A 20,867-nucleotide genomic window follows, 5' to 3' on the forward strand; every position below is an offset into this window, starting at 1 on the left:
ATAGACAACAGCATAAATGAAGTCGACAACTATTCTTAAAATATTCACCGAAACTTAAATTTGATTTATTTACAACAAATACAAAAAAATATAAATAATAATATATTTATTTGTTTTTACACGTTAAAAAATATAATACAATTAAAATAATTATAATAATAAATAATAATTAATACAAATACTAAAATAAAATAATATGTCACACACAATATAATGCACACCAATCCTCCGATGGTATTATTGCTTAATTACATTTACGATGAATGGTTGTCAAAGCTAAAACAATCGCTCGAGTGAATTCACATAATAACCGTTTAGTCATAAAAAAAAATATATATATATAGTAGATAGTTATAAATATATATTTATATATAGGTAAATAATATAAACAACAATTTTTTTTAATTACGATTGATATTTTAACGCTAGTTTAATAAAAATAAATATATATATATATGTACTTTATTGCGCATATAACATAACCCTGTAACAATGAAATAGTTTAAGGCCTCTAACTTTATTATTTAAGTTTACAATACATACACAGTTATTGACGCTTTCTCTTATCGTACACGTAATTTCATCGACAAGTAAGAATTCAAAATTAATATTTTTAAACCACATAGTATACCACTTATGCTTTATTTGTACATCGAAAAAACCCTAGTCGTTGTTAACAAAACAATGTTTCACTTTATTGTTGGATATGAAATAATACTGTCCAGTAAAATAATATAATCACATACAATTTTTAATTATATTTAAATTTAAATACATAATATTACATTCGGTATACTCGCATTTTATGTAGCTTATTGCCCCTTAAAAAATAAAGAGTCAGAGAAAACACTATCAACTAATTTTAATTAAACAGACTACAGCTAACTATTGTCCTACGCTCATTACACAATAAATAATGATTGTTATTATATATGTTACTACTAAACGCACATTAACTTACTAAACGATTGCCGATTGATATTTCTAACGGGGAAAAATAAAGCGTGTAGAAAAAAAATACTAATTATATCCATATGATCATAGTATATTAAATGAGTTAAGAGTGGAGGGGACGAAAATGTTCAGCTCTCGAATGATATTTTAATAATAATAATATAAAAAAATAGAGTGTAGCAATAAAGAATAAAAAAAAAAAACCAATGAAGTGTTCTTAGCTAGACTAGATTGAATGGAGACTAGAAATTAACTTCTACCGCGGTGTGATGGTATACATATTATACTACGTTATACAATTAGATTTTTGTTGATCGTGTTTTCAACGAAAATATAACACAACTCCCGATTGACCCTGTATGAATTAATAAACAAAATACATTATCCTCATTCCCAAAAAGATTTATATATGATAATTTTAATAAAAATATATATATTTATACATATACACATACACACATCAAACCAACAAAACACATGAATACTATGTAAATATGTCACGCAAACACGAATTACTTTTAGTTTGTCGATGACAGATAAATTCATTACGCGTCTCTCAAGAATGTAGGCTTTTTTTTTCTTTTTGTAATACTGAAATACCGATGAAAAAATTAGAAACAAAATGGAGGAATGATTTATAGGCAGTATAAAAATAAAAAAAATTAAATTAATTTAATGACCATATTATATATAAGTCTTGAATAACTTATGCTGTCGTTCGACTTAATATGAAAAAAAATTACCTACTCAAGAGCTTGTCAATATCACCCATTAGAAATTGTCGACGTTATCACAAGAAAATTGATAATATGGGCCGTTGATTCAAAAGTCGTTCCCCGACAGACGAACAAACTTTAAGAGAATTTTTCCTATCAACGCCTATCACAGTAAATTAACTTTTTATAATGTGTATGTTTGTTTTTTTTTTCAACTAAAAAATTGGTATCACTATTGCGATTATTATTTGATTTCATCATCTTCTTCGTCGTCATCGTCATCATCCGAATGTTGCTGTACAATCGGCATAATTGGAACGGTTTTGTACTTGATTCGTTTAGGATCAAAAGGATCAACTACGACGTGCTCGGTACCTTTGATTTCAGCTCGGCAATACGGACAACCTTGGCCGTCGGACTCCTATAAAACAATATTAGAAGATATTATTTGTATATTATCTATAATTAAAAACTATAACAACAACCAAGTAATAATAATCCTAGTAAAACAATAATACTAATTAAAATTAAACCAAATGAATAAATATTATTTAACTATAATAATTATATAAAATAATTAAATTGTAAACTTTTTTTTTTTTTTAATAAAAAAGACTCAAGTTTTCTTTCTAACATGAAATTAAGTCACTTACCATCCAAGAGTTAAGGCAAGGTGTGCATAAAAGATGACCGCAAGGTTCAATTCGAACGTCCTTATCGTTTTCTGTGCATATTTTGCAAATTTGAAAAGTGGAACCCATTTCGCAATACATTTCGTACTGCTCGTGTGTTACTCTGATATGATTTTCTGGGCTCTGTTCAACAGCGTTTGATAAGTCTGGATTTCCTTTTTGCCCATCTGGATAAAGATAACTGAAAGAAAAAAAAAAGTTAATAATCAAACCTGTAGTACATTAAGCACAATAGAACACAATATTAATACAATAGTAACACTAACACAATAGTAAACGTACAGTAAGCATAATAAATGATAAATATAGCAAGACATTATTTTTTATATTTACAATATATGAGGCGCTCAGATGCCAAAACATATATATATACTTATGTATTTCACTTTTTGTGTTTAGCTCGTTCAATTCATTGTTGAATATGGGATTATTGTTTGGCATTTTTATCTGGCTAAGGATCAACTACGTCTTGCGCATGTTCCGCATAAAATTGTATCTTACGCTGCTTACACACTTAAATTACCTCCACTGCAACATGACTACTATATTAGCCGTATTCTTCATATAACCTCTTTTTCATCCCGTCGTAATGATACCGACTTCCTCAATATATCAATGCTCTCCTCAATAATTCTTTAGATGCTCCATACCTTCTCTCCGGTGTTTTATTTAAAGTTCCTTCACACATCACTAGAAATCCTACTTCTTTTCATGTTCCTATTCATTCCACTCCTTATAGTCATAATAACCATCTAATGCATAGAATGCTCAGATCGGCAAATCTAGCGTGACTTTTGTCAAAATAACACTTAATGTAAGCTTTTTATTTATTATTATCTCTGTGTTTTAATATCTTTATTGTTTATAATTATCTTATCTAATGTTTAAATGTATTTTATTTGCTATTGAACTTTAAAACAGCCGATTAGCACTTAAACTCAAATGAATAAATACATTATAACAGGTATTCAATATAAAGTTTTACTTACAATCCTTCCCGAGCTCCGTCTAACAATGCTTGACACAAAGACTTGTTTTGAGGAATGGTTTGTAAAATTTCACCCTCGGTTGTCACATATCCTATAGCCCATTGTCCTAATCTTGTACAACTCAAACGAAACACATAGCTAAGATACAAAAAAATAAAAAAATATATAAATAAAAAAATAACAAATTTTAGGTAGTTTTTGAAAATCAATAGGCAAGTATTATTCATTATATTTAAAAACGAAAAACATAAATAAAACTAACCTTCCTGGTCTGGTTATGAATTTTTCTAAACGAGCTTTTACTTCATCGTACGTCAAAAATGCTACATATCCGGGATGAGTTACGGCTAATATCTTCCAGTTTCTTAGCAACGTTGGCCAAGGTTGAAATAATCTAAACCCCATAGAAATAATTATAAGAAACCGTGGTAACTTAAAAGAACATTGCATACATAAAAATATATAACTATATGACACGAATAGTATCATAAATAATTATTAGAGCATTAAATAAGTAACTTTTATAATATTCCACTATATAAATTTTACACATTTACCTAGTAAAAACATCAAATTCAAAATTTGATATGTAGTCATTGCAAGTCAAGTCTATTGTTGACTTGAGTGCCATTGCTTCGAGGCCACTTACGATTGGATGAACCTCATGAAGAGCACTTCGAAATATTTTCCATGGAACGACAGTACTAAAACAATAATGTTCATGTCATGTTAAAAACACTCTCATGATTAGAATTTTTTTAAAGTTACTTAAATTTGTAAAAATAATATTAATGTTATCATGATACGCTTGTCTTTCTCTTTGTTAATAAATTGTTGTTACTCATGAACGAAATATTAAAAAAACCATAGACATTTTATGGACTGCGCATGAAAATACAATTATGCTACCAAGATATGTGCGAGAGAGATTGAGCTAAGTTAGGCATGTTTTTTTATCTTATCAGTTTTCCCAAACTAAAACTAAGTATCTATCATTTATGTATACATTATTTATGTATTTATACATCTAGTTGTGTGCAAGCAAGTTTAAACAACGTAATAAAACATATTATAAAACATTAAATACTAAAAATTATGGTAAAATGATAAATAAATAATTAATAATTGATTAATAAATGATTGATAAAAATGAACATTTTTTTTTTAATTGCTTATAACTTCTAAATAATAACCCATTTTTGTTTTTTCAAATAATATATGTATTTTATATAGGGCACACCTTAACTGCACAACTAAAAAAAAACCTCAAGTGTTTTACTTGTGCCATGTGCCAATATTTTTTTTTTCAAATTTTAAAAATGTACTAGAACGTGTGGTTATTAATAGTTAAAAAAAAAATAATAATAAAAACTATTTTGGAATGTATTTAATTTTTATTTGTACTTTAATAAGAAAAAAAATGTTGTATATGTATATAACTGAACGTATAATATGCGAGTATCATACAGTGTAATCATAAGTATTACACGTTTTATACATTTAATGTATTATACCTACCATTTATTATTCATTATACATGTGTTATGTTTCATTCATTGTTATAAATTGTTTGTCACTAATATGCGCAGTCCATATTATGTCGGAGTTTATGAAAAAAACTCATAAACTCGATTATTGTCCTTACCTCATTCCAAAATTGTGTCTCCAAAAATCGGCGGCATCGCTTTTTGTGATTCTGAATTTGTCACCCGCAAAACGATGATTTGGGAATATTGCTTTGAGTTCGCTGAGCATATGGCTAAACACCAGGCTCAGCTTTGTCAAGTTTCGCCTGTAATGTGAGTTTTCGTCGTACATTTTCTCCTTGCCTTCTTTGAACAGTTTTATGGCCTGCTTGCACTTGCGTATCACGTTCAGTATGAACACGGTGAAATGTTCGTTGTTGTACAGGTCGGACAAGTCGTTCTCGTACTGGGCGTATATGAACCGAAGGCGCTGGTACGTGTCGGGCAGTATGTCGAGTATGAACGGCGGTGAGTTCTTCAGGTTCATCTTGGAATGTTGGCAGAGCTTCACGACTTTGTCCATGAGCTTCCATGTTTTCTCCAAGGTGCGCTTGTCGATGGCCGCTTTCGGCGACGTGATGGCCTCGGCGAACGCGCCGTGCAGCTTCATCAGTATGGACGCCAGGTTTCTCGGCTGTATGATTCTGTTGGAGTTCGAGGACATTGTCGAGCACATCAATCGGCCTGGCAACCCGTCACGGCGTTACTGGGTCACGACTGGTACCGCGTACACATGGCGACAGTGGCTGACTCGGTGGTGTTAACGCTGACATGTAAGCCGAATGGCCAATTATTGTTTCGTGTTCGGGTGGTCGCCGGCCGCCGCTGTTGTTCTTCATGCGAAAGACGCGGTCGTTGAGATTTCACCTGAACGAGTCGGACGACGGCGCTACGTTCTCATGTCGTTTACCTGTAATGTTGTAAAAGTGCGGAAGTGGGAAAATCACAAATCACAATAATAATAAATTATCGGCCGTTATCAGCAGTGCAATAATAATTATCAATGGACGACGCGCCGTTTTCGGGCGGCGCGAACGTTGCGCGGGCGGTTGCCCACGTATGAGTCCGCCCGATGACCGTTGCGTTGCCACGGAGCTGCTGCAACGGCCGCCGCGGTCAACGATGACGTTATCAATAGCAGCAGCTGGTTATGACGTTATCGACTGGTTATCAACCAAAGGTGGTTATCAGCAGCTCGGCACTGACTGACCATGGCACGCCGCTCGAGGGTTTCCTGGGATTATCAAAATTTGTGATTTTTTTTTTCCCCGAAAAAATCAACAACGCGGACGACGATGATAGATTGGATTATCGTTATTCGTTCGGCCGTCAACGTTTTTGCTTGCGATGCAAGCCCTTCTACAGCTGATCATGACGTGTTGACCGCGGTTGTTTGTGCAGTTCCCCTACGGGAATACCGAACAATGTACGCGTCGTGACCGGTAATTCAAGTGAACCCAACACGTCGGCCAAGTCGAAAGTCGACACAGCCGGCACACCGTCGTCATTATGGGCGAGAGGAGGTTTACCAAAGGTTTGGGTCGACCCGGAATGGCCGCTCAACTACGGGAAACCGTCAGCCAGGTGGTCCGAGAAAGTTCCAACCACGTAAGTTCTCCGCCGTGAAAACCCGCTTACGACGTTATTGACTTTCAGCTCCTATCCGACTCTCGGTTGGCGTTGTTAAAAATATGGCTAAATATTGATTTTCACAGCAATCGAAAAATAGAGTTTTCCACTCTATTTAATCTCTAAAGATACATTTTTGAAAAATTACTGTTTTATTTTTACGGTAACCAAAGTCGTAAATAGAGACTTGAGAAGTCCTGGTGGAATTCACTTTACCGGACGCTTTTTTTTTAGTTGCAATTTTGTAGTGTTTTTTTTTTTATGTCGATTACGAATCTAAAGTTATATGAATAATTATAAACATTTTAAGGACAGTGGGGACAATTTAACTTTATCAGAAACCCTTTTTTTTTTATGATTGTTTGTCTATAATATAGTGTAATTTATGCTGATTACGAATCTAAAGTCGGAAATCTGTAGACTCCTCTAGTTCAAAAGTTATAGCTACTCGAACTTTGAGAATTATTGTTGACGCTTGAAGTGCCATCCAGTTGTAGCATGCTGCGGCGATCAGATTGGACATAGCATTTTGTTTGATAACACGGTGTATTAATTATTTCATCATTATAGTACTCAAATTTTCAAGTAGTTTTAACTTTTGAAGTAGATCACGGATTACTGACTTAAGATTTGTAATCAGCATAAAAAGTAACACGACAATATGGAAAAAAAATCATAAAAGCAGGGTTTCTGGTAAAGTAAATTTGTTCCGCAGTCCTTAAAAATGGTTATAATTATTTAATTTACAAAATATATATATTTCATCAAAACAGTTATAAAATAATATACTTTTTAAATGTGTTAACAGTTAACAGCTGTCAACATATTCTAATAAATACTATTACAATTTGAATAACATGTGTCTTCTAAGGTTAAAAAAAAAGAATTATAATCTATGAATAATTCATTAATATATTATATAAATATTAATCAAATTTTATAGACTCATATTTTAAAATAGTATTTTTAGTCAATTAATATTATTGTCATTAATGTAATAACCATGTCTTGATAGATTTTTAAAAACAGGTTGCTTACTTTTTTCATTTCTACATTGAATGCTCATTACAGAAAATACTTTAATGCCAGGTTACATAAACGTTTAATGAACCAATATATTATGTTTAGTGGTTCTTTAAACATAATTTAGTGGCTCGAGATTGGTCTATTCAATTTTAATTAATGAGCCATTAAATTAATTAATGTTTTATGTAACCCAGCATAAGCACTTAAAATGCTTCGTCAAATAATGCATTCAAATAGTTTTCAGTTTTTCTATATGGACTTTTATCATTAAAAATTCATTTAATTTTGTCATAAGTTTCAAAGCCGAATAATTTTCCAGATTTTTTACTTAAAATACTATTTTTAACGTTGAACATTATACTGCTCAATATAATGTTGCTAAAATTGTTGATTAGGTATTTTTTTCCAAAACTTGTTGATATAATTGATAATTCATTGTTTTTGTATCAAAATTACAGTTATTTTAAAAATACTAAACAAATTTTAATTACCAAAGGTCGAAAAGAGTTTTTTGGGTATATTTTCATTGAACAACATCTAGATTAAAAGTAATTATAGAAACCTATCTTAGACAATCCCTGAATAAATTCGAAAATAAGACAAATTTTGTTAATGGTCCTGTCAAACGGCTTTGTAATTTTGCACGTAGATTTAACTGACCAAGATGAAAATCGTAGAATTATCTTTTAGTACTGCCCGATTACATCTTTGACAGGTTTTACTGTTTATTTTTTTATTGTCTAATTGGTATGTTTTTTTTGTTACAGTTAAAATGTTTCCAAGTCGACCCAATAGAATTTGAAGATTATTGTGCCAAAAACCAAACGGTATTCCAGAATGATCCTCAGAGAGAATTATTGATCTATCCTTCCGATGACATATCGGTGAGAATTAATTTACATTAAAATGTTTTTACCGATTACACACTAATGGGGATAGTGTAAATCCAATATTTTACGATCATGTTTAATTTTAAATAAAAGTTAGGCAATGTAAATGTGTTAACAAGTTAAAATTGGTTATATCTAAGCAAAATTATGCGTTTGCACTTGCCCCATTTTAGGATAAGCCTATTCACTCCACTCCATACTTCTTACCTTGATAACAATTGTAAATTTTATACCTTAAAGCAATAAAAAGTTGTATTAACATAAAACAAGATTAGAAATAATTATACCTAGTCAGTTTAATTATTTATGACTACTATTGTCTTTAATTTAAAAGTTTCAAAGAAAAAAATGTCTCACTTTGACTATTTGCCTAAAAATGTAATTCTAATTAGCGTTTTGAAAATATTACATTTAAAAATGTTTATGAAATTTTAGCAAGTAGTGTTACCAAGGCGTTATCGAACATTAGATTCGGGAATACCAGAAGAAACTACAACGGAATGCTCGTTGTTCACAAAACGATGTATTCAAAGCTATTCTTCAAACTGGCATGTCATACATTACAAGTACAGCGCTTACTCAGAATCTTATTTTCAACTGCCATCAGAGTAAATATAGATATTAGCTATATAGTTTTATTGTGACACGTTCAAGCTTACTTTTTTGTGTTTTTCTCTAGAGTTGACAAAAATCAAGATGCAAAAGATGAGTCCTATGAAGTGGACTCTGAGCTAGAAGATATAGATAGCAAGGTATAATGTATATATATATATTTTTTTTTCTTTCTAAAATACTAGAAATTATTTCACTTTCTTTTATTCGTGTAATAAATAATATTACATAAAGTATTTGTATTCGTTAACAGGACTGGAAGGATGTGAACAATGATAGCACACTTTTCAAACAAGGATATCTGTACAAAGGACCCGATGGTGGCGGCGGTGCATCAGAACGAATGTTTGCCAATTTGGCGGGCTCAAAGTCTTTCAAGAGACGTTTCTGTATTTTAAAGTAATAATCAAATTAATATCCTATTTCGCAAATTTTATTTTTTACGTTTTGTTAGCATTTAACAAGCATTTAAATTGTTGTTTCCAGAAAACAAGTTGACAGTACATATATTTTAGAAGTGTATAAAGATGATAAAAAAGGAGACGCCAAGGCGACGATTGTCATGGATTTGTGTGATAAAGTGATACGAGTAAGTGGTTTTGCATAACCTTATGTGTATTTATTTATTACTATTACTTTTTTTTTTTTTTAGAACAGTAAAAAAGGCCGGTTTTGTTTGGAACTACGAATGGTCGATACTGACAAAAGCTACTGTTTGGCGACTGATTCTGAAGCAGAGCTCATGGATTGGATGAACAAATTGCAGATGGCATTAAAACTCAGCAAACGAGAAGAAAAGATATTGGAAAATAGTAATACATAACTACTTCTACAAACGTACAACTTAAATCTAGAATTTAAAAATAGAGTTAACTTTTCCTAAAAAAAATTAAGTTGATTACAACAAACAATGACCTTTTTTATAGTTTCTCCATAAAACAAAATATATTACCTAAACTAATAAAAAATGTCATTAATACAATATTTTATTAAACAAATTTTGCTTATTTGGCTAGCTAAAATTAGTCATCATTTTAATCTAGGTCATCTTTTTTTTCATTTTCTGTTTTTGCTGTATATATATTTTTTTTTACATAAATTAAAATTGAATTTAAATGAATAATTTTTTTTTTTGTATTTCATAGCACAAAAATATTTATTTTTATAATTCATTAACAGCTATATTGATGTTTTTTTTTTTTTATTATTAGAAGAAAATGCAACTACAAGACCATTGTCATTGTCTATTGATAGCTTTGGAACATTAAAAGGTTTGGAGCATAATCCTCAGTTGATGAAATATGCTAGAGAGACTTATTCTACATTGTCTCATGCGCGGCAGGAAAACAGACGTAGAATTTTTGCCGTTTGTCCTTTTATGCATCAGGTTAGAAACTAATTCTCTTTTAATAAGTTAGTTAAATATAATTTACATGGCTATTACAGTAATGACACTTTTTTTTACTTAAAAATTTAATGAATACAATTGGAAGAATGCATCTAAATTAAATTCCAAATATTCTATATGTTTACATTTAAATTTATCTCATATATTTATTTTTTATTACAGCCAAACAATTATAATAAACTGAACATTTTGAATCAACCTTCAGATAGTGTATCTGAACCGTACAAAGAACGATTCGGTCAAAGAATATCGATTGAATGCCAGTCTTTGAATTTTCGCCTGCGTAATGAAGATTGTGATGAAAATCAAGTAACTATAAACTATCTTTACATAAAATAACACATTCTATGCAGACTCAAGCACAAGTGTATTCAACTTATTTGTGTTGCTGCACATAAAAATAAAAAAATTTGGTTTTAATAGTCACTTTCTATAAATACTTGGTTAAACTTATATTATTAATTTGTTTTTCAGGTAGAACCGTATTTTACAACTTTAGCGTTGTTTGATATCCGTACTGCTCAAAAAATATCCGAAGATTTTCATTTTGATATAAATACTTCAACCATGAAGAATTTACTGAATGAGAATGATGTACACCACGGAGACATTGAAGTAGCCAAAAATTGTGTTGTCACGAGACAGTGGCTGTATAAGCAAAAACAAGTAAATATGTTTATTATTATTTATTTATTATACCAGTGGTATTGAACATTTTTCATCACACTGTTCTTTTGTGTAAATCCACAACCTCCACGGCTTCCTCGACCAACTCACATGATGTCTCAGGGAGCCGCGACTCACAGTTTGAATACTTCTATATTATACTGTTCATCGATGCGTTCATGATAAAATAGAAATAGTTATTAACAAGCAATCAATTTCTTTTCAAGCGGTATGTGAAATTGATATCAATTATAATTTTCAGGCAATAATGTGTGTATCAAAACCTCATTCCGACGTGTTCTTGGTCTTGAGAGTAGACAAAGTACTTCAAGGAAGTATTGTTCGTGCGTCCGAACCGTATATCAAAGCGACAACAAATGGCGCCAAAGTTTATAAAAACGTTAAGACTGATTGCAATAGGTAAAAAACCAAATCAAATACCTTTAATTAATTTTTTAATTGTTTAATTTTTTCGCATTAAAATTCGCATTTTATTTAGACTGGGAAATTATCATATGCCATTCGCTTGGGGCGCTCGACCGTTGTATAGACTTTACAGCTGTGAATTAGATACTTCTACCGATTACATGACTTTATACAGACAAGACCCGTCAAAACTCGGCGATGAAGATATGATTAAAATATTATTGGATTATCGCAAGTATGTTAATTTCATTTCATAGCGCATTGATAACGTATTAATGTTCTAAAATGTTTTAGGCCGGAGAAAATGAGTAAATTTGTCGTTATTCCTGGTCATTTCCAACTGAAAATAGAATTACTATCAAACACGCCGGAGAGTAAGTGCAATATTTTCTCTAAGTCTGGTTATTGAATGCTACACGTTTATTTGTTCATATTGTTACATTTAGACTCGTTTACTACTTCCTTGACACCGGTGAAACCATTTCCGTTACCGCCCAATAGGGATTCCCCTGTCATGGAAATAACAGAACTCAGTCCTGATCCGCATCCACTGACTACGTACATAAATCATTTGTACGTGTACCCGCTATCGTTGGCGTTTGACTCTCAAAAGCATTTCCCCCGAGCTCGCAACATAACGTGTACAGTACAAATGTTTGATTGTGACGATGCCGACTCTAAACCAATTAAAGTTTGTACTACCTAATATTAATCACTGTTACGTGTTTACCCGACAAAAATATTAACTTTTACAATGTTTTTATGAATGGATTACAGTGTGTATACGGTACTACTAGTGGTCAGCTATTGGACTTTGCATGCACTAGCGTATTGTACCATAACACTAACCCTTTTTGGTATAACGAGATCAAAGTTAGACTGCCAGTACACATAACGACCAAGCATCATTTGTTGTTCACTTTTAAGCACATATCCATTGACCGTTCCCGAAAGAAACAGGCTGCGAGCACTGTTGAAACAATTGTTGGATACACATGGTTCCCACTGATCTCTAAATCTAGGTATGAGTTGTTTATGTATTAAATTATAATAAAAACCATGAAATAAAAAATTAGGAGAAAGCCCACTCAAACATAATGTCTTGATTAAAATATATTACCGTATTTTATTGTTATATGTTGCAAATATTATTTAACGTTCAAAAGATAATAATTTGTTGTACATATACAAATTAAATTGCAATAGCAATATTTAAAGGATGATTCTTTGTTAGAAATCAAATCTATAGATTTTTTTTTATTTAAATAACAAATAACTGTTTAAAAATAATAAACTATTTTAAATACATTTATAATTTCAATAAAAATTGAGCTTGAATACAATTTTAGTTGACTTTTAGATGTAACCAATTATTGAAAATAACGTGTGTGTTTAATACAAATTGATCAAAATAATTTCTTTATTTAAATTCTTATTTCCATTTTTATTTGATAACGTTTTTTTTTAAATACTGCCCAAGTTTATTAGAAATAACCTACGCAAAAGAAATTAAATTTTTAAATATATCAAGGAATTAATTGACAATTTAAAAAAAAACCTATTTTTATGTTACATATTCAGCAGCTAAAGGTAACGTTCACAACTGTAAAACAAATATATACATAAATAATATATTATATTATTTATTAAAATATATTAATGCCAAATATTATAAATTAACTTATATCAAATAATATTACTTCACCAAATTATTATTTTTGTGAAATTATTAAAAAGGGTATTTAAGTATACAATGAGAATAAATAATTGTATACAAATGTTTATAAATGTTAAAAACAAATAAATAATGTGTCAAAAGTTATTATTACTTTTTTACAATATTTTCTATTTAAATAATCTTTATTTCATTGTAGACTAAATGTGGATATTAAGTCGTTACCCATATCTGTTAATTTACCTGCTGGATATCTGTCCGTACAACCATTTGGACTTGGAAAAGGAGTAAGTCTATTGATTCACGTTAAATAAAATAATAATATGTTAAAAACATTTTAAGTGTACAATTTTTAAAAAAAATTTTATTAGTACTGCGGTCCTGAAATTTTTTGGTTGGATGGACAGAAATCGTTGTTCTCATTCAGGTGTCACTTATTGTCGAGTGTTTATTCATCAGATAGCCATTTACAGAATCTCTTTGCGCACTCCGAGCGGTTGGAAAACAGTAAAACCACAAGTATTGTACCTCCAGAGACAGAGACATGTAAAATATTAAAAGTGAGCTCAAAGACTCATTATTGTATTTTAAGCATATATTTTTTTTAAAACGTTCTTTTTTAATCAATTACTCACAGGCGTCACATGCAATCCATTTGACATCTGTTATAAATTTTCTGCCAACTCTATTGAATCAATTGTTCAGCTTGTTGGCAGTCACCGCGTGCAAAGATATCGCTGTCAACATAATAAGACTTTTGGTTCATTTAGTAGATTCAGTTCGAGAATCTGGTCAATGCGACGCACTAAACATCTACATTAAGGTAAAATAAAAAAAAATGAAAACCAAATATCACTAATTAGAGATTTCATTAAAAATAAAAACCAAAACCGGCTGTCTAACATTGTTTATAATCAATTCAATTGTGATTTTAAGACTATTTTGAGATTAATATTTATGATGAACTATTAGTTACGAATTAAAACTAACAAAAATACTACTAGAAAATTTACATTTATATTATATTTCGACCTTGTGTGTTTCATACAGTATGTTTTTACCGCTCCTGCAACAAATGTGGCCACCAATACTGTTCACGATCAACTCCTGGCGCATCTGCCCGGCCTTTTAAATCCGGACAACACAGACTTCTTGCTCATAAATAAGTTCTTAGTTAATTCAAATTTTTTCTTTCAAATCATCATCAAAAGCATGGGACAATACTTATTGGCGTCGACCAGAATAAAGGTAAAAATAGCATATATATGTATAACTATTATTAATGATATGTGTCTGTATTATCAAGTTAGTTTATTATCTGATTTTTTTTTTTATATTATGATAACAACTTTTCGTCTGCTTTTTTTCAAACTGAAATAATTCTTAATTTGTTCTTTCAATGGACATTCAATGTTATTGGGGATCTTACAGCTTTACCACTTTTCTCAAGTTAATGCCACTATGCCTAATATTCATGGAGGTTTTTTTTTTGTTTGTATAGATGCGACGAAATGAACGGTTCTCGGCTGAATACCAGGATCGAGTCCAGCACATGATCATCGACGTGCTGCTGCCATACGTGATGAACAAGCACAAGGAGATGGGCTCGCAGGTGTCAAAGCTAAACGCGGCGTCTGCGCATTTCTTGAAAAAATGTTTGACCTATATGGACCGCGGGTTTGTGCTGCGGCTGATCAACTTGTACGTGAGCAGCCTGTCGGCGTGCGACTCAACGTTTGCCAGGAACGCCAAGTTGCTGTTCATGAGAGTCATCCTGTCGCACGAGCACTACGTGTCGTTCAACCTGCCCGTCCAGAACGGCCAGACACCCCAGGGATGGCCGCCTCATGCTCAGTTCTTCATGTCCGAGGAGTACTGCCGGCACCACTTCCTAGCCGCCATCCTTCTGCGTGAAATCGTCAACTCGTTGTGTTCGCCTCACGAATACCGGCATTCGGCCATTTCTTGTCTGCGCGACTTGCTCGCCAAACATGAGCTCGACGATCGTTATCAGTCTAAGGTGAGTGTGGTGCGGGTTACCACAAGTACCAATCATGAATATTAGGATACTTTGATTAGTATTTAAGCATAACCACAATATAAAGGTAGTACTTGAATACAAGATATTCAATGTCTTAGTTTTTGTTATAAAGACATTTTACAACAACTAGTGTTTTGTATCGATTACACTTCAATGATTTTGTATCCTCAGAATAGTGGTAGGATTTATTTTTGTAAAAATACGTTCACCTCTGTTGTTTGGAAAAAAGTTTTCTGAAAGTTAAAAAATATAATATATATATTTTTGCTGCAGGGACAAATGGCCAGGATAGCTTCATTGTACTTGCCTTGGCTAGGCATAGTCTTGGAAAACGTGAGCCGCTTAGACTATAAAAAACGGGCAGTAGCCAATAGATCAATCTCGCACCATCCCAATTTGGGTCTAACGAGGTAAGTCTTATGAGGCATCTCATAATCCTTACATAATCATACTTTATCCCATGATGTATTATTATTCTAGGCCCAGCACTCTGGTGTCCGACTCCACACCGCGCATGTCCATCAATTTGAGAGACTCCACTTATTTTGCTGCAATCGCTAGTCACCGTAAGTCAACTCATACTTAACACAGTGTAAAATATTATTTGATATATTTCTCTACACCACCGACAGTGACACCGTCCAAAAAATTGATCAATCAAGAACCGTCAGATGAGAACAAAACCGAATCCACCTTGAGCATCAACTCTAATAACTCCAACTCGTCGTCTTTGGACCAGACAACTTCTTCGTCGGTGTTCTCCCACGAGACGGCAATCAGAAAGAATTCAAACTTGTCAGATGCTAACTTGGGCGGCGCCTCTAACCGTCACTCCAGATCTGTTAGTGGTACTCAGACCTTTAATGTGCCGATGGACGTGGCCAGTAAGTTTGAACCGACCGAAGTCAAGGACATGCTCTTGTGTTTCCTGTTCATCTTGAAATACTTATCCAAGGACCAGCTGGTGTCTTGGTGGCGTTACTGTACGGAGCAAGACACGGTGGCGTTTTTCAAAATTATTGTGTATGTTCCCCCGCCAAGTGCGCGCCTCCACTTTTTGTCGGGTACTAAATATGTGGTTATCCTATGTGTCCTATAGATTGAGCCTACAAGAGTTTCGATATGCCGGTCGTCGACAACTAGCCGCTGAAATAGCCTCGGCAAATATCCGGTGCAACGACATTAGTCAGTCTGTCGCTGGTGTCACAACGAAAAAGGCCATGACTCTGCCTGCAAGAATGCAACCACCGTCCGAGTTTAACGGCAAAACTACCCTCCTACAACAACAGCAGCAGCAACTCCATCAGACACCGTCCCATGTGGCTACACAGAATGTCTTGATAGGTAACAGCGGCACTGGGAGTATAGGACGTGTAGAAAAAAAGGGTAAGAAAAAAATTAGCCACTCATTAAAAAAATATCCAAGTTGATGAATGGATATTGTTTAGTTTTTCAAGAAAAATTATCTTATTATTATTGTATAATTAATTTGCCTTATATAAACAGACAACAATTACACGAGTGAAGACGATTTGGCATCTCGAGCCAGGGCTGAAGCTAACCTGGCAGCCGAAGTGGCGTTGATATCGCTGGACGCCCTGGCGTCTTATTGCATGCATTTCAAGGATACACTGATGGCCTACAATGGAGACAACGATGTCATGGAAAGCGTTTTTTCTGTTCACATAGCCTTCTTGAGCATTCCTCAGTCTACGTCTGTCAGCGGTCATATGTTTGCTGTTCTCCGATCGTTCATCAACAACTATTCATGTATATTATTCAAAGGTATTTGAAAAACATATTAAGTCAAGTCAATCAAATGAATTGCTTCTTATCTCTGTTTTTGATATTTCCAAGGTACCGCTCTATTGGTCGGCAAACTCTGCTCTCAGCTGTTAAGCGGTTGTAACAGCCGGTCGACCGTAGTCCGCCAAGAGTCTTGCGCTGCGCTGTACTTGTTGATGCGAAGCAACTTTGAACTGGCGTCGTCCAACATCACACGCGTTCATCTGCAAACCGTCATATCGGTGTCACAACTTTTGGGTGACATGACAGTCGAGGGTCTCAACAACACTCGTTTCCAAGAGAGTCTGTCGTTGATCAACAGCTACGCAAACAGCGATAAAGCCATGAAGAACACCAGTAAGTTGTGTATTACACGTGTGTTTGTGTTCACTTCATAATGAGTGCTTATAGGAATGCGTATGAGGAGTGATTGCAATTATTATTTGGATTAGGAATAAAAAAATATAAGAGAACAGCAGACTAAGATAGTTTGAGCTGGAGTTAATAAGTTAAACAAGTAGAAAGTGTAAGAAAGTAAGAGTAGAATGGCAACGTAGTATCTGATACACTAAATAAGGTAAAAAAAACATATTATTAACAATATTGCGTCTTTGTGTAGGTTTTCCTGTTCAAGTGAAAGATCTGACTAGGCGCGTGAGGACCGTGTTAATGGCCACCGCACGCATGAAAGACATACACCACGATCCCGAAATGCTGGCAGACCTTCAGCACAGCTTAGCCAATTCGTACGCTTCGACGCCAGAATTGCGTTTGACCTGGCTACAGACGATGGCTCGCAATCACGAAGACAACGGTGATTTCTCGGAGGTGTGTGCGCAACCAAAATTTGGTCGTTTAACGATTGGCTGTTCACAATCGACCTAACGCCCTAACTTTGGATTTTCTTGCAGGCCGCTTGTTGTCGACTGCACATAGCAGCGCTAGTCGCCCAGTACAGGAAATTGAAATGCGCTCAAGACTGGGGCGCAGAAGCGTTTGCAAACATATCGGCAAACATTGCGCGAGACGAAATGGGCTTGCAACTGGATTCCGGCGGTAGTGCCGGATCCGACGATACGTTATACGGAGAAAAAGCCCTGCTCGAGCGGTTGGAAGCGTGTGTACCATGTTTACGCCGAGCTGAGCTGTATGAGTGTTTCGGTGAACTGTACAGTCTCATCATTCCTATGTATGAGAAACAAAAGGATTATCGCGCATTAGCCGACTGTTACAGATCCGTTAGCCACGCCTATGACGCAGCAGTAACGGCCCGACAGTCTGGTCGCAGAATGCTGGGTCGTTATTACAGGGTCACATTGTTCGGCCAAGTAAATAAATAGTTTAAATATCTAAAGACCCCCTATATTTAAGGGGTTCATAACACTCCTTAATAATGTGTTTCAACAAAATGGTTTTAAATGAAAAGGCCCTTCTTTGGTTATATATTTTAACTGATAATAATAATGGTTCGGGTACTTACAAAATTAAGGACTATGTTTGAGGTGGAATATTTATACTATAAAAACATAGAAGTACAATATATATATAATATATTTACAATTATATACTATCTCATTGTAGGCATATTTTGGTGACCAACACGGGGTCGAATATGTATACAAAGAACCAAAAATCACACCGCTATCAGATGTATCGGAACGATTGCTCTGCCAGTACGGTAACAAGTTTGGTCGTGAGAATGTACGAATAATTATGGACTCGAATATGGTATGTGTAATAATAATCTACTAATTTGAATTACTTTTCAGTTTTTATCGTCACACATTTTGTAAAAATTGATTTGAAATAAAACAATTATAAATGTAACTAAACCAATTTGATTTACTATACCACTTCAATGGTTTTATTATTTTTCAAGATTGATGTTTCCGAATTGGACGTTAAGTTGGCCTACATACAAATCACTCATGTCGTACCGTGTGACGGTGAAAATTGGCTGCAGATGGATAACGAATATATATCGGAGTTCGAACGCAATCATAATATTAACAGTTTCATGTTTGAAACACCGTTTACCCGAGGAAGCAGCGGACAGTCGCAGAGTGGCCCACGAGACCAATGGAAACGACAAACAATTATCAAGAGTAAATTATTGTTTTAATAGTTAAATTTGTTCAATCCCCAAAATTAATACTTTTGTTCATTCCCTTCTGTAGCTGAATACACTTTCCCTTATGTCATAAAACGATTGCGCGTATGTAGTAGACGAGAAACAGAACAAGGGCCGATCCAAGTGGCCATCGATGAAATGCGGCAGCGTGTTCACGAATTAAAACAAGTTGTATCGACACAACCGACCGATATAAAGAAACTACAACTACGATTACAAGTACGACGATGACTAGTGTGATGTGTTTATTAGTTTGTTTATTACAATATAATTTAAAATTCTAATGTACCACGACTTAGTGTGGGCGAATATTTATCGAGTTATTTTGTTTTCATAGGGCAGTGTTTGCGTTCAGGTGAACGCCGGACCATTAGCCTACGCCAGAGCGTTTTTGGAACCGCTAATCGTACACGAAATGTGTCAAGATAAAGTTCGAGAACTCAAAGAAACGTTTCGGTACGAATAGCAAAATTTAATATCTATTTTTTAAACAATTCAATTTTATCACAACCTTATTAGAATAATCTATGATTACTCTACAGTTACTGCCGTTTCTTTATTTAAAAAATGTATTGTCGATAATTTTAATTATTTTCACATCGCTTATGATTTCCCTAACAGGGAGTTTATACGTGTGTGCTTTGACGCGTTGAAACTCAACAGAGTAGTGGTGATGTCGGATCAAGCCGAATACCAAGACGCGTTGCAAGAAAACTTTTTGAAAATGTGTCGCGAACTCTCGGAATGCATCGAGGACGATACATTATTGCAAGACGTAATACAAACGTGCATGTCTCCGAGCAACGATAGCCGGACATTGTTTACAGCCATTAGCGGAGCCAGTCAAGACTCGTCGACTGCCTGACAGCCATAAAAGCCATATTAGTTTTACTTTTTATATTACTATAACATAAGCAGTCGGTATAACGAATGAATCGTTTGTCTCGTATTTATGTATAGTTATTTCATCGCAATCAAACAATTGTGTTAAGATAGACATCGTATTAGATCAATTGTTATTATTTTTTTTTTCTTTGTGAATTTATTCAAAGTGATAGTAAATTATTATCCATTGTAAAAAAAAAAACTCATAACGTATATTGTAAGATAATATTTTTTATACAATTTTTATTTATTCACGTTACGTATAAATTATTATATTATGACTATTATTAATATATAAATATTATTATTATTATTATTAAAAGAGCAAGTGTAAAAAACAAACAGGTTAAACAATAGGCAATGCATTTGATAGTTATACATTTAGTTTACTTATTATTACATCATTAGTCATTTTGTTTTATAAAACTTAAAGGTTTTGCCAAAATTGTTATCAGTTTGATATTTATTATTTTCTAATATTTTTATATTATTTGTGTTATTTTGTTTTTATATATTATCTTCTGAAATCAATTCGTTGTGTTGAATGAGTGCACACCTTGAACTAAAAAGAAATCTTAAGCAAACTACTTTTTTTTTTCTTCAGAACATTTATTTAATTATTATATTACATGTAATTTTTATTTTTATACTGTGCAATTTGATGTTAATTATTATACCCGAGTAGGATGATCTATAAAGTGATTGTAAAAACAACAACAATAAAATGCAATTTACATAAACTCAATATATTTAGTATTTCTTAAAACATTTTTATAGCATTTACTGGTTAAAAAATCATAATTCATTTTAAAGATG

The 20,867-nt window shown here is 33.1% G+C and overlaps 2 protein-coding genes across 3 annotated transcripts; one reads left to right on the top strand and one right to left on the bottom strand.

Annotated features, from left to right (window-relative positions):
• Positions 1-41: 41 nt before the first annotated feature.
• Positions 42-5,814, bottom strand: LOC126842110 (E3 ubiquitin-protein ligase CBL-B). The gene is made up of 6 exons (XM_050578992.1): positions 4,997-5,814; positions 3,909-4,055; positions 3,614-3,745; positions 3,352-3,489; positions 2,324-2,543; positions 42-2,091 (listed from the first exon to the last, which is right to left on the bottom strand). Exons 1-6 carry the CDS (start codon positions 5,551-5,553, stop codon positions 1,915-1,917), a joined length of 1,371 nt encoding a protein of 456 aa, XP_050434949.1. The 5' UTR covers positions 5,554-5,814; the 3' UTR covers positions 42-1,914.
• A 279-nt stretch (positions 5,815-6,093) lies between these two features.
• On the top strand, positions 6,094-20,770 carry LOC126842067 (dedicator of cytokinesis protein 9). Of its 2 annotated transcripts, none has more exons than XM_050578926.1 (33): positions 6,094-6,485; positions 8,300-8,416; positions 8,858-9,030; positions 9,102-9,174; positions 9,288-9,433; positions 9,521-9,623; positions 9,687-9,846; positions 10,249-10,421; positions 10,605-10,751; positions 10,917-11,108; positions 11,371-11,528; positions 11,608-11,769; positions 11,829-11,908; positions 11,981-12,225; positions 12,312-12,556; positions 13,409-13,496; positions 13,581-13,769; positions 13,847-14,032; positions 14,260-14,457; positions 14,711-15,229; positions 15,524-15,660; positions 15,731-15,816; positions 15,883-16,273; positions 16,350-16,636; positions 16,757-17,035; positions 17,108-17,392; positions 17,655-17,863; positions 17,947-18,363; positions 18,617-18,763; positions 18,915-19,140; positions 19,213-19,385; positions 19,504-19,622; positions 19,788-20,770. In XM_050578926.1, the coding sequence occupies exons 1-33, from the start codon at positions 6,387-6,389 to the stop codon at positions 20,029-20,031; spliced, it is 6,453 nt and encodes a 2,150-aa protein (XP_050434883.1). In that variant the 5' UTR covers positions 6,094-6,386; the 3' UTR covers positions 20,032-20,770. The 2 variants fall into 2 exon arrangements, with proteins under 2 accessions (XP_050434883.1, XP_050434882.1); XM_050578925.1 differs by having other exon boundaries at positions 10,246-10,421; positions 19,788-20,769.
• The last annotated feature ends 97 nt before the right edge of the window (positions 20,771-20,867 follow it).

Source organism: Adelges cooleyi, unplaced genomic scaffold (assembly GCF_023614345.1).
Source record: "Adelges cooleyi isolate 19-005CV unplaced genomic scaffold, UGA_ACOO_1.1 ACOO_flye_CR_arks_rails_tigmint_CR_PRNA_446, whole genome shotgun sequence".
In the NCBI taxonomy this organism is placed as follows: domain Eukaryota; kingdom Metazoa; phylum Arthropoda; class Insecta; order Hemiptera; family Adelgidae; genus Adelges; species Adelges cooleyi.